Source organism: Lycium barbarum, chromosome 7 (genome assembly GCF_019175385.1).
Source record: "Lycium barbarum isolate Lr01 chromosome 7, ASM1917538v2, whole genome shotgun sequence".
Classification (NCBI taxonomy): domain Eukaryota; kingdom Viridiplantae; phylum Streptophyta; class Magnoliopsida; order Solanales; family Solanaceae; genus Lycium; species Lycium barbarum.
Window position 1 is genome coordinate 98,285,018 of NC_083343.1, and position 16,652 is coordinate 98,301,669.

At 35.3% G+C, this 16,652-nt stretch overlaps 1 protein-coding gene and 2 long non-coding RNA genes across 4 annotated transcripts; 2 read left to right on the forward strand and 1 right to left on the reverse strand.

Annotated features, from left to right (window-relative positions):
• The first annotated feature begins 3,758 nt into the window (after positions 1-3,758).
• On the forward strand, positions 3,759-9,822 carry LOC132603613 (4-coumarate--CoA ligase 2-like). The gene is made up of 6 exons (XM_060316748.1): positions 3,759-4,265; positions 4,452-5,123; positions 6,473-6,671; positions 7,836-8,049; positions 8,781-8,883; positions 9,446-9,822. Exons 1-6 carry the CDS (start codon positions 3,924-3,926, stop codon positions 9,563-9,565), a joined length of 1,650 nt encoding a protein of 549 aa, XP_060172731.1. The 5' UTR covers positions 3,759-3,923; the 3' UTR covers positions 9,566-9,822.
• A 1,710-nt stretch (positions 9,823-11,532) lies between these two features.
• On the reverse strand, positions 11,533-14,900 carry LOC132603614 (uncharacterized). Of its 2 annotated transcripts, none has more exons than XR_009568433.1 (2): positions 13,936-14,900; positions 11,533-12,402 (listed from the first exon to the last, which is right to left on the reverse strand). It is a non-coding gene; the product is annotated as an uncharacterized LOC132603614 (long non-coding RNA). The 2 variants fall into 2 exon arrangements; XR_009568434.1 differs by having other exon boundaries at positions 13,882-14,900.
• On the forward strand, positions 12,381-13,097 carry LOC132603615 (uncharacterized). Its single transcript, XR_009568435.1, has 2 exons — positions 12,381-12,520; positions 12,848-13,097. It is a non-coding gene; the product is annotated as an uncharacterized LOC132603615 (long non-coding RNA).
• Positions 14,901-16,652: the final 1,752 nt, after the last annotated feature.

A 16,652-nucleotide genomic window follows, 5' to 3' on the forward strand; every position in this document is an offset into this window, starting at 1 on the left:
TCGATGAAGAGCAGTTGGGAACAATTCTTGGTGTTCCAACTGATGGAGTAAGTAGATCGGAGGAAAGAGACATGGCTACTGAGGACTTCAAGATTCACATAGTCAAAAAGGGAGAGCAAGTGACCACTGAGACTATCTATAAGAAACAAATGAAGTCTCAGTAGCAGTTTCTCTTTAAGTTTGTGAACAAGGTCATGCTCCCTCGGACTGAGAGAATGTGTATTGCTTCGAAGACGGACCTGGTCCTTATGGAAATTCTGGATAGTGGTCACTTGATCAGTCTACCTGGTATAATGATGCAACACATGATAAAGGTGGTAAATGTCAAGGATGGTAAGCATGGTCTTCCTTATGACTTTTTCCTTACAAAAGTGTTTGAGCATTTCAAAGTACCTACTAGAAAAGCCTCCAAATGGATGAAGAAGCAAATGTTCTTTATGTCCACACTGGAGGAGTGTGAATTTGTTCCAAAGAAAAGAGGAGCAAGAACCATATACACTACTCGAGTCTGATTGAAGCAAATGAGAAAACCTTAGCTGATGTTGAGAGGCTACAGGTTGAGAACACTTTGCTGAATGCTGAAATCACCAGACTGAAGGTGGAGGGACCTGGTCCTCGTGGTGATACAGCGACAGAAATGGCAGAGTTGAGAGAGGAGAACTCTAGTCTCAAGATGAAAGTTGAAGAGTTCCAGGATCAAATCTTGGTTAATCACAAAGCTGCAGATGCTAGACTGGACATGATGTTCAAAGCTCTCAACCCATCCAACCCTACCAAACCCTGACCTTTTCCCTTTTAGCCCAATGCTTGAAACCTGTCCTTAGTTTTTCTCTGTTGTATTCTGTATTGGTGATCTTGGCATGTTGACAATTTATTTAGCATGTTTGTGTTGAATTGATTACTATATTTTTGTACTAAAATATTGTTCTGAATGGCAATTTCTCTGGTTTCTGCATATGTTTTCCTTCATATTGCTTTGTTTTTTCTGTTAGTACTCATGCTGAGTTGACCAAGTGGCTTGAGTTAATGTTTCTGAACTTCCTAAACTTGTGCCAACTATTGTCTATTTTCAATTATGCCAAAAGGGGGAAGTGTCTCTAAGAGCGCAAATAATTAATATGGTGTTGAGCTTGAATTTGGTTGCTAACATGTTGTTGAGGACCTATTCTGTAAGGGAAACATGGTCCTACATAAGTTTGACAATGTTTAAACAAATGTTGCACAGGTGTAAATATGAAAAAGTTAATATGTTGGTGAGGGCCTAATCCGCAGAAGGAACCTGGTCCTGCAGGTTCAGATGAGAAAATGTGGATGCTTCTTATTTCTTATCATGTTGTTGAAGTCTAATTTGCAAAGGGCACCTAGTTCTCAGGTGAAATATCTATTATGGGTTTGTCATCATCAAAAAAGGGGAAATTGATAAGATATGTTATTTTGTGTTTTGATTATTTGACAAACACTCGAGGGACGAGGTACTCGATCAGGTCCCCTGAGTACAGTACAGTCAACGCGCCACAGGTGTAAAGCTGTAGTACTTTTACTGTACCGACTGTCAGAACCACAGTAGCACAACTGCAGTATGTTGGAGGTCAAAACTGTAGCTAAAGGCCACTATGAAAAGATGAAAGGTTGATAGGTTCTCACATGCTCCCTAATATATATATACAACATGTTGCTAGGTTAAAGACTCACTTGCAAATCAGAAAATTATATTCTCTCAAGTGTAGCCGCCACTACTCTCTTGGTGCTCGCAAGAACAAAGCTCCAACAATCCGAAGGACCATATCCCAGAACTGAAGATGCTTTAAGGCCTTAGGTTGTTGAGTCTTTGTTCTCTTGTTCTATAAATTGTAAACCTACTCTTATCTTTTAAGAAGTTGTTTGTAGGTGTTCTAAATTCCCAAGGTCGCTTCCACAATCTCTTTAGTGATACACTAGGCTAGAGTTAATCTAGGTGTATTAGTGTGTGGTGGCTAAAGTTAGTCACGGTGTTGAATTCTCAAAGGGTGCCTTTGAGTGGTACACAAGGCTAGAGTTAGTTTAGGTGTATTAGTTTGCTTGGCTAGAGGTAGTCAAGTGTGAAAGTTACAATAGGACTATTGTAAGAGTGAGAGGTTATGGGAGTTAATTCCTAGCTTACAATCGGTCGTAATCTGAAGTTTGCTTAGTTTAGTGATGTTGGAAATCCTACTGGGGTAGATCGTGGTTTTTAATTCCTTGAGCAAGGAGTTTTCCACGTAAATATCTTGTCTTATTTACTTTCTGTCTTTATCTGTTAAAACAATTCAGGGACCAGGGCCCTTAGACTGCTCTGGTGAACTCATAGGTTCTTTCACTCTTTCTATTAATTAAACAAATGGTTGGATTAGAACACGGGATTCCATGTCTAACCATGCTAAATTAAACTACTTAACAAGGGAGTAGTTAGATATGTATAATTACAAGATACTAAAGTTTTCCAAAAGTATGTTCTGTGGCAATTCCGATGCATGCTCACAGTCACATGCTGAAGAAATTTTTCTTAATTTTTTGGCTTCCTGCGAAACTGAACTTTGTAATTTGATTAAGTCCAATAAAGTGTAATGCGCATGATTTATGAAGGTAATTATTCAAGTTATTTCACTATTACACATGATTTATGAAGGTAATTATTCAAGTTATTTCACAATATACGTGCCGGTGTGAAATAACAGATACGTACCATATTAGGTTTATCATTCATAATTATTACGAACAAACCAGTAGGTGAAAGAGTTGCCCATCGGCAACCGTCAACACCAACCCGATTCCGGCAAGTCAAACTGGTTGGTGAAATTTGAAAACCCCATATTGAAAAGTCTGAATTTTCAAATATATGTACACACACAATGCAAATTAGTTTTACATTTATAATGCAGTTTAACTTGTTATATAGTACCCCTTCCGTCTCAAAAAGATTGTCCTCTTTTGACTGGGCACAAAATTTAAGAAATCAAGGAAGACTTTTGAAATGTATGGTCCGAAACAAGTCTTAGATATTTGTGTGGCTGTAAATCATCTCATAAAGTTAAATTATTTCTAAATGTAGAAATGTGACAATCTTTTTGGGACAGACTAAAAAGGAAAGGAGGATAATCTTTTGGGAACAGAGAGATAATAATTAGAAGAGAAGATGACAAAAATAGTCCCTTTTGTTTGAGGGTAGATTTAAAATTGTCTCTTAAGTATGCATTTAACTATTTTGGTCTTTTAAGTTTGATTTAACTATTTTGGTCTTTTAAGTTTGCTAATAGTGTTAACACTTTTAGTCTCCGGCAAAATATTTACTCAACTCTATCTATGTATAGTACTTATTTTCCTTTTTAGTTTATTATTTAAAAAATGACACTTTCTACATTTTGTGACTCTTTTATTTCAATACCCTACATGTCATGTGTAAACCAACAAGATTTAAAGGGCATTTGATATATAAACATCTTTAATTAAACTTCTCATATTACCTTAATGAGATGATGGTTTCTTTTGGACAAGAAGTTTCAGAATAATTTCTTTCATTTTTTAAATTCACTGTCCAATCAAACATCTTCAAGTAAATCGGGACGGATGAATTACTAACATTTTATTGAGTCTTCAATTCATGCATGTTTGATGTTCGACCTAGGCAGTTACAACCAAAAAAAAAAAAAATACATATAGTTAGTTCTTCAGATGATTACTCCACCTAATTAAAAGGATATTTTTTATATTATATTAGTGTACTCCTATAAAAGTTAAACACGTCCAAAAAGGAGGTTTCGATAAAATCCCATCAACAACTCTCATTTGGCTTCACCATCATATGTTCATATTTATATACTCAACCTCTGAATAATTCATCTTCAAGGCAGCTAAAAGTCTATACCCTTATAACTCAATCCATTAACTTGTGTAAAAGTCTCAAAAAGATGGATCCAAAGCAAGTAGGAGACATAATTTTTCGATCGAAGCTCCCTGATATTTACATCCCTAATCATCTTCCTTTACATTCTTATTGCTTCCAAAACATTTCAGAATTCAGTTCTCGTCCTTGTTTGATCAATGGATCCAATAATCAAATTTATACATATGCTGATGTTGAGCTCACTTCAAGAAAAGTTGCGGTTGTCCTTAACAAGCTAGGGATCCAACAAAAGGACACTATAATGATCCTCTTGCCCAATTCCCCTGAATTTGTATTCACCTTCTTAGGTGCATCATATCTTGGAGCCATTTCAACAACGGCAAATCCTTTGTTCACACGAGAAGAGGTACTCTGCAATTAGCTACGAACTTCATCACTAATTTGTCACTAAAGTGCTCGTAGCTAAAAGTTTTGTTTGATAATCTGGCCTTAAATAGGATTAACGATCAATTTTGTTGTTTAGCTACATAATTTGTCTATAGCTAATTCCCCTTTTTTTCTTTTTTTTTTTTCCTTTTTTTTGTGTTGGTAGGTCGTGAAACAAGCCAAGGCCTCAAACGCCAAGCTTATAATCACACAGGAATGCAACTTGGACAAAGTGAAGGACTATGCATTTGAGAATGACGTTAAAGTCATTTGCATTGATGACTCGTCAGGGGCTTCCCCAGAGGGCTGCTTACACTTCTCCAACCTGATTTTAAATTCTGGATTCGCCTCTGAACACAACTTGCCCGAGGTGGAAATCAATGCGGACGATGTGGTGGCGCTACTGTACTCATCGGGGACCACGGGGCTACCGAAAGGGGTGATGTTGACACACAAGGGGCTAATCACTAGTGTGGCACAACAAGTTGATGGTGAAAATCCAACTTTGTACATCCATAATGAAGATGTGATACTATGTGCCTTGCCCATGTTTCATATTTATTCCCTGGATTCTATTCTGCTTTGTGGATTAAGGGTTGGAGCAGCTATTTTGATCATGCAAAAATTTGATATTGTTACATTCTTGGAGTTGGTACAGAAGTACAAAGTGACTATTGGACCCTTTGTACCACCTATTGTTTTGGCCATTGCTAAGAGTCCATTTGTTGATAATTATGACCTTTCATCAGTTAGGATAGTCATGTGTGGGGGAGCACCATTAGCAGAGGAGCATGAAGACGCAGTTCGAACCAAATTTCCTAATGCTAAACTTGGTCAGGTAAGATTATCATTACATACGTATTATATTACATAAGGTGAAAAGGGAAATATTTTGTCACAATTGCAAAAAGTTATTTCCATTAATTATCAGTTTCTATAAGAGAGAATAGTTTAAAATTTCTCCAAACTATTATCATTTTGCAAGTCTTATACATATACTATTGGGTGTTCTTGTTATCCCCATGGACTGTTGGGTGTTCTTGTTATCCCCATGGACTGTAATTTTCTTTAGATTAAAAATCTATTAGTTGAATATGTGGAATAACGTGTTGAGAGGTGAGTGGGAGATGAAAAATATCTTAAAACTGAGTCCACCTAGCACAATGAAATGGTAGTTTAGGGTTGTTCTGTGAACACCCAATAGCTTAGGTATGAAAGTCACAAAACTGTGATGGTTTAGGGAAGATTTTAACATATTCACTCGCAAAAATAAATCACATGTACTACCACTTGGAAGAGCTTTTGTAGGGTGATGTTTACGTAACATGTCATATTCCTCCACGGGATATTTTAATATGAGTTTATGGTAGCTCTAGGATTCTGTGAGCACTCAATAATTTAGATATAAAACTCGCAAAAATGGTGATAGTTTAGGATTTTTTTAACCTATTCACTGTTTGTATAACTATTTATAACTTCAAACGTTGTAACATAAACTTTTTTTTTTTTAATAAATAAGTTCTGTTTGATAGCAATATATGTTGGTTTCTGCTTTACTTAGTCTTAGTATATCTTATAATGCATATGCTTGCTGACTTTCTGATGACTGTTCCAATCTGCTTTACATATTTTAATCATGTTTTTCTTTTAAAAGAAAATCTGGTGTTAGGTAAACGTCTATTTTTGGATTTTGGTGAAGAGGGGTTATCTCTCTCTCTTTCTTCCTCACCGAAGAAAATGGTTATCCTCCTTTTTTCTTTCGTACGCAAGATTAGGGTTATCCCATAGAAAGTAAAATGAAAAACTGTCCTTTTCATAAAATTTAAATTACAAGTGAATAAATAACTTGTTTATATAAACAAAAGCTAATTGGATTTTTGTTAGCGCATTTCTAAAGTAACATGACATAATATTGACATTCCTTACCTGTTTAAATTCTTACTGAATATTCGACTAAATCAACTACTATTAGAGTCTTCCTCCTACTAATCAACTAATTATTCTGAAAAACTGCAATAGAAACAGATGCAACATCCGACATAATAATATTGATATGTTAATTTTACCATAATAATTTTTTGTATATTTAGAAATAGAATTCATAAGTATTCATAGTTACGTGAGTGGATAGATAAATTAATACACGAACGATCTGTGTGTAAAGAACTTAAACTCTTGATTGAATAGGGTTACGGGATGACGGAGGCCGGTGCACCATTGGCAATGTGTTTGGCATTCGCAAAAGAGCCGTTTGAGATAAAATCAGGGGCATGTGGGACTGTTATAAGGAACGCAGAGATGAAAATTGTGGATCCAAACACTGGTGTCTCTCTTCCTCGAAACAAATCTGGAGAAATTTGCATAAGAGGTGACCAGATTATGAAAGGTTAGTTCGAACTATTGACACTTAAATTGTCATTTCTCTTTTATTAATCATTGAGTGAAGGAGATAACAAAGATACAAAATATTTGCACAAGAAAACTAGGGTAGGGACAAGTTATACATAACTAAATATCAGCTATATAGGTTGATTGGCACTGATAATATAAATAATTTTATACAATCGCTGTAATCTTAACTAGTCATAGCATGCTATATCATATTTTCGAAGTTGCCTGATCAAAGTTAATATATAATCAATTATTTGCAGTTTTAAATGGCTTAAAAGTGTAAAATATTAATCTTTATACGATTAAGATATTATAACACCAATCAGTATTTAAACTATTCTCGTGATTTAGCTAATCGTATTAAAATCTACTTATATTCGACATGTATATGATCTAAAGTACGTGATCAGTCTTAGACACTAGTAATTGTTTACTTTGTAGCTAACCCATTGAGTAGGTCAAAGATGATAACGGTGCATGTAATAGAACTTCTATAATACTAAAGCAACAATAACCGTCAGTAATAAATTAAGTGTAATAAATTAAGTGCCTACCTTGCTGTGCTCCATAACCAGATAGTGGTACTAGTAACCCCAGACTAAGATCGTCCTGCCATCTGGAAACTTGTGGACTCATAGTTCAAAATAATTTAATAGACATGCAGTATTGACTCTTCCATAAACAATTAATCAAGTCCAATCATGAAATTCTTTTGCAATTGGTCTAAAAGCTTCACCTACCAATTAAGTCTCTATGGAAAGTATTTGGAAGCTGATTAAACAACCAAAGTTACTCGTAATTGTTTAATGTAAATAATTTGGGTTGTTTAATCATTGCTTAATCTATGTAAAATTTGTGGTTGTTTGTACAAACGGAAAACTGAAAATTCTGACTCATGCTAAATTAATTATTTACGGTTTCAAAATACCACATCCGTCTTATTCGTTTGTTACTATTTGATACGACACAAGATTTAAGATTTTTTGGATACATAAATTAAATAAACTAAAACCAAGTGACCTTTTAATTGGTCCACAGTAAATCATATCGACGACTACTGTGTATAACAAGAAACAAGTCGAGATATTAATATATAGCTAGAGGTTTTTATCATTGAAAAATTAAAATGATCAAAGAAATAAATGTTGTATATATGCAGGTTATCTGAATGATCCTGAGGCAACTGCACGAACAGTAGACAAAGAAGGATGGTTACATACAGGTGATATTGGCTACATTGACAATGACGACGAGCTTTTTGTTGTGGATCGATTGAAGGAATTGATAAAATATAAAGGATTTCAAGTGGCACCTGCTGAGCTTGAAACACTTCTCCTCAATCTTCCCAGCATTATGGATGCTGCTGTTGTGCCGTAAGTCTCACAAAATTATTTTCTTATCTTTAATTTATGTGATGTACTATTACGTAATAAACATGGGCACGTATAAGGTTTTGAGTAAGGACGTCAAATGAGCGGTCGGATTGAATTCAGACGGATCAAAATGCATTGAGTTAATAATAAGCGGATTAATGAACCGTCCAAAAGTTACTTGAGCTGAAATGGGCTAGCTAAAATGGGTAAAAAAGTGGGTAGTGTTTTCATGAGCTAATTTTACGGGTCAAAGTGGGCTAAGTCAATAATTAACCCACCCAAACTTGAGCTAATTGAGCCGGGTCATTGGTACTTATGCCCTTATTTTGTGTTGGTCTCTAATTTTTGTCCCTCGTAACAAATAACTTTTTCACGGAAAATAAGTTCGATTGCTAAAGGGTCAAAATTAAAGACCAGCCCATTTGAAGGCAAAAATTAAAGACCAAACCATTTGAAGGGCAAAAATTAAAGACCAAACCATTTGAAGGGGAATTCATGCAATTTTTTCAATTGGTCGTGTCATGTTTTCATGAGCTAATTTTATCACTCCTATTTTGACGGTGAATAGAAGTGTATGCACTTAATGTCTTCTGCTTGAAGTTTCGATTTTATAGTCATCGTGTAAAAATTTCGAGTATGTATATATGGGAGAAATGCATAACATGCCAATGGCTAATTTTGCTCGTCGCATAAAATTTTCATGAGCTAATTTTACTTACTATATTTGGCAGCATGAAGGATGAGCAAGCGGGGGAAGTTCCAGCGGCTTTTGTTGTTAAATCCAGTGGATCCACCATTACTGAGGACGAAATCAAGGATTTTATCTCAAAGCAGGTTAGTTTTATTTATTTTCTTCATTAGTTTCTTAGTTTTATCTACCAGAAAAGATGATATAACTAATTATTCCCTTCCCTCAAAATGAATGTAAATGGGAGATAAAAACAAAGAAAATCTGGACGTGACAATGGTTGTTGCATCAAGTGGAGAAACAAAATTTCTGCTGTTTGATTGTTTTTGACATTCTGTAAATAACAAATATATCATAAATATTATTACCCCCTCTGATTCATATTACTATATGATTTTCAAAATATGTAAATTATATTGAAAAAAATATCAAAAAAGTCAGTGTCCAGGTGTACAAATAAAATACTCCAAGATAAGTAAACTCAAAACATTGCCATTCCTTTGTTGAGTATAATTGCACCATTAAATTGATATTGTATATATTCTATTGGGTAATTAGAGAAGAGACATAGGTTAAAAGGAACAAATAATCATAATTAACTTCACTTATAGACTTATAGTATAGGAGACTAGCACCGTAAGAGTAGACTTGGTATTCATTAGGGTGTTTGGATTTTGTAATGCTGACTTTCTCTTTTTCAATTTTCAGGTGATATTTTACAAGAGAATAAAGAGGATATTTTTCGTGGATGCAGTTCCTAAATCTCCATCAGGCAAAATACTTCGAAAGGACTTGAGAGCCAGACTGGCTACTGGGCTTCCTAATTAACACCTTAGCTTTGGGCCCAATAATCACATTAACTAAGTCAGGCCCACTATTTCTTACGCTAGATGGTCATTATTTAGAGAATTAATCAAAATAGCCGAGATCATCAAACCATTTGAATTAAAAAGAGTCGAAACATATATAATTCATGTATTATATGTTTGGTGTATAATTAGGTATAATCTATGCATACTGATAAGGAAAAGTAAACAATAAATTCGGTCAGTTATTTGTGTAACTATCTTGTCGTGTTCGATATGCGTGATTTGTCGATCATAAAGGGGAAAATGCCAGGGTTGTTTTTCGATCTTTGAGGATGGTTATGTGTATTATAAGTTACATCATGTACAGTTAGTCGCACTCACAAATCATAAAATATTACTTTGGATATATACCCTTCAATATCATGTATTTTTATGAAAACATTTATACAAAAATCCAATATTATATTATGTAGGATATAATATGGAATAAGAATGAGATTACTACCGATACATGGATTAAAAATTCTAAAATGACAACTAATCCTTGTAATGGTAAATATATTTTATATTTCATTTAAAAATATTTTAAAATACATATGTATACTAGTTTGTAATATATCAATCACTCAATATGAAATAATCCATGCATTACTAATTCATGTATTATTAATACCTACACTATAATTCTCATGTTACTAATTTCTACAATGTTAATCCCTGCATAACTAATCTATTAATTAACCAAACGGTCTCTAGATAATTTTGTCATTATTTAATCCGCATACTATAATTCTGGCATTATAATTATGATATATACCTGTTTCCTACCATATGATCCCTTAAAGCCCTGCCCAAATTAAAGATGAGAGATATTCAAAAATGTCATTGTGATTGTTCATATTGTCGTGTTACAAGGAGAAAAATGTGTTTTCTAATGAGGAAACACGTTCATATATCTTTATGTAGCCCCTTTTTATTTTGCACTTAGATTTTTCTGGTGTTTTTTTTCTATACTTTATTAATGAATCTAGAGTGTTGACATTTAAGCTCAACAAAGATGATGATTCTGGTTTAAGAAATGAGAAAGAAGCTCAAACTTGTCCGGTGAAATTGAAAGAGAAGAAGACAAATTGTTCGATACAAACAAAGCAACAATTGGATTTATTCTTTTTTTTTCCCCCGCGGATTGCCCTTCTTTTGGCGAGGTCTTTAATTTTTGTCCCTCAAATTGGTGGTCCTTAATTTTTGTCCTTCGCCTAATATTCCAAGGTTCTAAGTTCGACCCCAGCTCAGTAAAAAAAAAATGAATTTCTCAAGTTAAAGGTTTGGATTCGCAAGGCAAAATTTTGCGTTAAGGCAGAACTTTCAAGTCGCTTTTGTTGCATTTTGAATTTCTGTTTTCTAAATGCTTGATGTTTGTAAAATTGCAAGCAGTGATGGCAGTGCATGATGACGTAAATGGGTCTATTGAAAAATCAAGCAGTGGCATGGATGAGTTGCCAACTTTCCGTGCTGAGAATATGCAAAACAACATGAAAGTCATTTAGGCAGAATTTTACCTTCAGGCAAAAATCTGTCTTGAGGCAGAGTTTTGAAGGCAAAATTCTGTCTTGCGAATTTTTTTAAAATTTTTTATTGGGGGGGGGGGGGGGGGGGGGGGGGAGTTCGAACCCGAAATCAAGGGGTTCTAATGAAGGGAAAAAATTAAAGACCACCAATTTAATGGGAAAAAATTAAAGATCGACCACCCCAAAATAAGGACATTCCTGCCAATAGACCCTGGGCCAGATAAAACGTTTGGGCCTCTGATTTTATCACAATCATTCAAAGTCTACTGAAGTTCCACTTATCATTTCCATTTCCTTCTAGAAATTCTGCACAGAGATACTTTTCAGAATTTACTTAGTTGTAGATAAAATAGAATAGTCTTTCTCAAAGTTTGTTATTTATTGATCCAATAAACAAGGGACAACTGTAGCTAGTTAGTTAGGAATTCACATTTGCTTCTCGTATAAATCTCTATCTACAGAACACGTTATTCTCATCAATGAAAATCAGAAAATTTATCCTAAATCTTCTCTCAACCAACATGTATCAGAGCAGGTTTAATACACTATTCTTCAGTCTCTTTTCTTCTGCTTTCCTTTCATGGTCCTTTCATGGCTCTTGAATTCTCTTTTAAGGGACATAGCAACTAGTGTGCTTTATTCACACATTGCAAGGTAACTTTGGAAGGTCTAAAAGCGAGCATGGACAGACCAACGGTGCTAAGCTCTTCTAACTACAAAAGGGATTATCCACTTTAGTTTAAGGTAATCTAAGTATAACAACCTATTTTACCAAGCTAAAGTGTCTTTGGGATGAGTTAGATTCTAATACTTTTTCTCTTTGTGCTTGTGAATATGATGGAAAAATATAAGACTAACAAAGCTCTAGAGGATGAGAGGTCGTTACAATTTCTTATGCGATTTAATGATTCTTCCCTTAGAATAAGGAGGAACATCTTGATGAATACCTCTCTCCCTTTTACTAGACATGCTTCCTCCTTAGTTATATAAAATGAGAAACGAACAGAGATCCATCATTCTGTCCCTTATCCAGTGGAATCAACTTGTTTCATAGCTGATGGACAATGATCTAGAAAAAGCTTGAACAAAAGGCCAACATATCAGGCACGAAGAGCAGTTTATAACAAAAAGGATTTTGCATTTTGTACTTATTGCAAAAAAGTAGGTCATACCGTCGAGAAATGTTACAAGTTGCATGGATTCCCCTCTAATTTCAATTTCACCAAGCAGAAGCAGTCATACCAATCAACTTCTAGAGCAAATGTGGTTGTTTCCTCCAGTGATCCACCTGCAACAAATATAATCAATCAGGGACATTTAGCTCAATTGATGCAACTTCTACAACAAGTCAAATTGAAAAAAGTGGGCCACCTCTATCTGATGCAAGTATCAATAAAACTGTGCTGGTAAAGAATACATTCAAAACTTTCTCAGTTTTATCAATTCTATTAATGAATACACTTGAATTCTGAATAGTGGGCTGCTGATCATATGTCTTTTAATCAATCCATGCTTACGAATCTGGAACCTCTCCCTTTCCTAGTCATGGTTCATCTTCCTAATTCATATAGAGTTAAAGTAACACATATAGGATCTATTATACTTTTTTGTCCAATTTGACCTTAAATAGAGTTCTCTTTGTTCCCTCTTTTAAGTTCAACGTACTATTAGTAAATCAATTTTGCAAACAATTCAAATGTATTCTTGAATTCACTCCTATTGGTTTCTTACAGGGCCCTTCCGTGAAGAGCCATATGGAAGTTGGTGAAGCTAAGAATGGACTCTACATTTTCCAGTCAAGGCCAGTTCAGTCCTATTTCCAATTTTCTATTCCTAGCAATTTCACTTCAGTTTCTAGTCTAAATCAAGGCATAATGTTGTTCCTAGTTTATCTTGTTCTTTTCCAACTGTATTTGAGATGCTATGGCATTGTAGAATTGGTTATTTTCCCTTTTATAATATGAAAAACATTAGTTTTCTTTCTATGTCTGTGTCATCTAAAGTTCCACTTCCCTACTCAGTATGCCCCCTTACTAGTCATCACAAGTTACCCTTTCCTAGTAGTTCAATTTCCACTAAGCAGAATTTTGAAATGATTCACATTGATACTTGGGGTCCTTATGGGGGACTCCTTAATGGATTCAAGTATTTTCTTACCATGGTAGATGATCATAGTTGAGGAACATGGACTTATTTACTAGCAACTAAATCAAATGCATTATTTCCTATCGTAAATTGCTTCTTAGCTATGGTAGAAAGATAATTTAAACAAAATGTTCAAATCATCAGATCTGACAATGCATTTGAGTTAGGAACAGGAAAGGAGCAATCTAAATATTTGACTAGCCTAAGGTATTATTCATCAAACAAGATGTGTTGGTATTCTTAACAAAATGGAGTTGTTGAGAGAAAGCATAAACATTTATTGAAGACGTCAGGGGACCTTTTATTTCAATCTCACCTCCCCACTGAGTATCGAGGAGAATGTCTTATGACTGCTACTTACTTAATCAATAGGTACCCTTCTAAAGTTAACAATAACACACCCAGTGTAGTTCCACAAGTGGGGTCTGAAGAAGATAAGGTGTACATAGACCTTACCTCAACCTTTATGGGGCAGAGAGGTTGTTTCCGATAGACCCCCGGCTCAAAAGAAACAAAGACAACGTAGAATTGCAAGAGAAATAAAACAACAATATATCAAGATACCAAACAAATGGGGAAACACATAGTAATAAACACATAAGGTGAAAGATCTACGCGATACCAAAATAATACTACTAAGGCAAGGAGAAAGGAGATGGAAAAGCTAGCCGCCCACCTCTCTCTCACACATCGCTACAGAACTTAACTACCTACTATCCTAATCCTCGACCTCCAAAATTTCCTATCTAAGGTCATGTCCTAAGTCAGCTAAAGCTGTGCCATATCTTGTTTCATCACCTCCCCCTTGTTCTTTTTCGGCCTACCTCTACCTCTCCTAACTCCTGCGACCGCCAATCTCTAACACCTCCTAACTGGCACATCCTCACACCTCCTCCTCGTATGTCCGAACCATCTCAATTTCGCTTCCCATAACTTGTCCGCCACGGAGTCCACTCCGACCTTGTCCCATATATCTTCATTCCTAATCATATCTCTTCTAGTATGACCGCACATCCATCTAAGCATCCGCATTTCCGCTACCTTCATCTTCTGAACATGAACGTTCTTGATTGCCCAGCATTCTGCCCCATACAACAATGCTGGTCTTACCACCACTTTGTAGAACTTACCTTTAGGCCTAGGAGACACCTTCTTATCGCAAAGCACCCCAGAGGCGAGCCTCCATTTCATCCACCCTGCTCCAATACGATGTGTGACATTATCGTCAATCTCCCCGTTCCCTTGTATTATGGACCCAAGATACTTGAAACTCCCTCTTTTGGGTATAACTTATGCCGCAATCTTCACTTTCACATCTGTCTCTTGCGTCAAGCTTATCAGATTCTTTTTGGATCAGTTCCTAAGTATCACAACATGAGGTGCTTTGGATGTTTGTGCTCTTTTTTTTTCCCACTTCATCCATTCATAGAAGCAGGTTTGATCCTAGATCACAACCTTACATTTTTCTTGGATATCCACATGGAACAAAGGGCTACAAGTTGCTTAGTCTTATCAACAAAAGGGTCTGTGTCTAGAAATGTCATTTTCCATGAAATTCACTATCCTTTTGCCTTCTCTTCCAAAGAATCCAATCAGTTTCCTATTTTTCTCTAAAATTAGTTTTCAAACCTCTAAAACGTAGATATTTTAGAATGAAGGGATATCACTAACAGATACTAATGAGAAAAATAATATATATATATATATAGACACACATTTTGTCACTATCAGGTTTTCAAAATATCTACAAATATGCTTCTTTAAATGTGAGCTTTACATCAAATTTTAAAAATAAAATTAACTATTATGACAAGCAAATATGATTTGGTGGTGTAAAAATTTCATATATATATATATATATATTGTCACTATCAGGTTTTCAAAATATCTACAAATATGCTTCTTTAAATGTGAGCTTTATATAAAATTTTAAAAATAAGATTAACTATTATGACAATCAAATATGATTTGGTGGTGTAAAAATTTCTTACACTAACGAAACATATTACTTAAACTCATTATATATGCGACATGTAACCCTAGGTCTAAAACGGGCTCCGGATTCACGACGCATAAGACCCATTTTAAGGGGAAGCGCTCCCTAATAGAATTTTTTTCATATTCATAATTCGAACCCAAAATCTCTGATTAACAGTGAAAGGGTCCTATACATCCCCACTACAACCCTTCTTAGTGAAGAATATGCATTATATTGACTTTGAGGTTGCTTAGATCAGAGTATGCGAGACAAAGGATTTAGTATCTCATTGCGGATGTGTTAACACTAAACTAGTTAAAATAAAGGGAAACAAGAAAATTTCACAAAACCTCCCTTGAGGTTTCGCCTTATAACACATGTTTCTCTTGTGGTTTTGAATATTACATATACCTTTCTTATTTGGCCAAAGTCATAGATGGACCCCTAAACTTGTCCTGATTTTTCATTTAGACCCCCCAACTGAGGGTCGTACCATATGGACCCTTCAAGACAACTGTTAATGTGTCATTTAAACACAATTATTGAGGTGGCAAAGCGCGTGCAATGCACTGCTCTAAAAGGGCGTGAGATGCCAATTTTTTCCTTTTAAAATTTTTTAATCATTAAAAAAATAATTATAAGAAAAAACTTATTTTAAAACAATTTAACTAATAAAAAACACATTTAAAAAAAAATCCTAAAACCCAGCCCACCCTCCCCCCCGATCCGAAGCCGGAATCCACCGCAGCCGCTGTCAATTTTTTCCGGTGAAGCCGGATTCCGCCGCCGCCGCCAGCGTCGCTCTTCTCTTTTGCTTTGTTCAAATACAGCAAATTCGAGCCCTTAATGGACCAAAAAAATCAATAGTCCATGATTTCTCCATTAATGGACCAAAAAAATCAATAGTCCTTTTGAAATAAACACACAAAAAAAAAACCCTTCATCCAAACACACCCCTTTACTTTTCTTGCTTTTCCTCTTTCTTCCTACTGCTGCTATTGATGTTTATTGTTTTTTAAAGTAAATTGTTTAGAAGGAAAAGAATTAGTTGGGAGTGGGAGGACGACGGATGGCTAGTGGAGGAAGAAGAAAAAGAGAGGAAGGAGAGGGGCGGTGGGGGGCTGAAGAAGAGGAGAGGGGCGGGGGGGGGGGGGGGGGGGGAGCTGAAGAAGATGACTATTTTTGTTTTTACTTTTTACTTTTTTTGTTTGTAAAATCCTTTTATTTTTATTTTTTAAAGCTAAAATCCACGTGGCTCCATCTTATTTGTTATTTTTGCGTGTGAATTACACGCACCATTTGTGTGTTGTTGCATAATTATTTTGTGTTTAAATGGCACATTAACAGTTGTCTTGAAGGGTTCATATGGTACGACCCTCAGTTGGGGGGTCTAAATGAAAAATCAGGACAAGTTC

Excerpts from the sequence above, each read along its gene's own strand:
- LOC132603613 (XM_060316748.1), top strand. The coding sequence starts at position 3,924 with ATGGATCCAAAGCAAGTAGGAGACATAATTTTTCGATCGAAGCTCCCT. Across the intron at positions 5,124-6,472 it reads CTAATGCTAAACTTGGTCAG|GGTTACGGGATGACGGAGGC; the intron begins GTAAGATTATCA and ends TTGATTGAATAG. Across the intron at positions 8,050-8,780 it reads ATGGATGCTGCTGTTGTGCC|CATGAAGGATGAGCAAGCGG; the intron begins GTAAGTCTCACA and ends TATATTTGGCAG.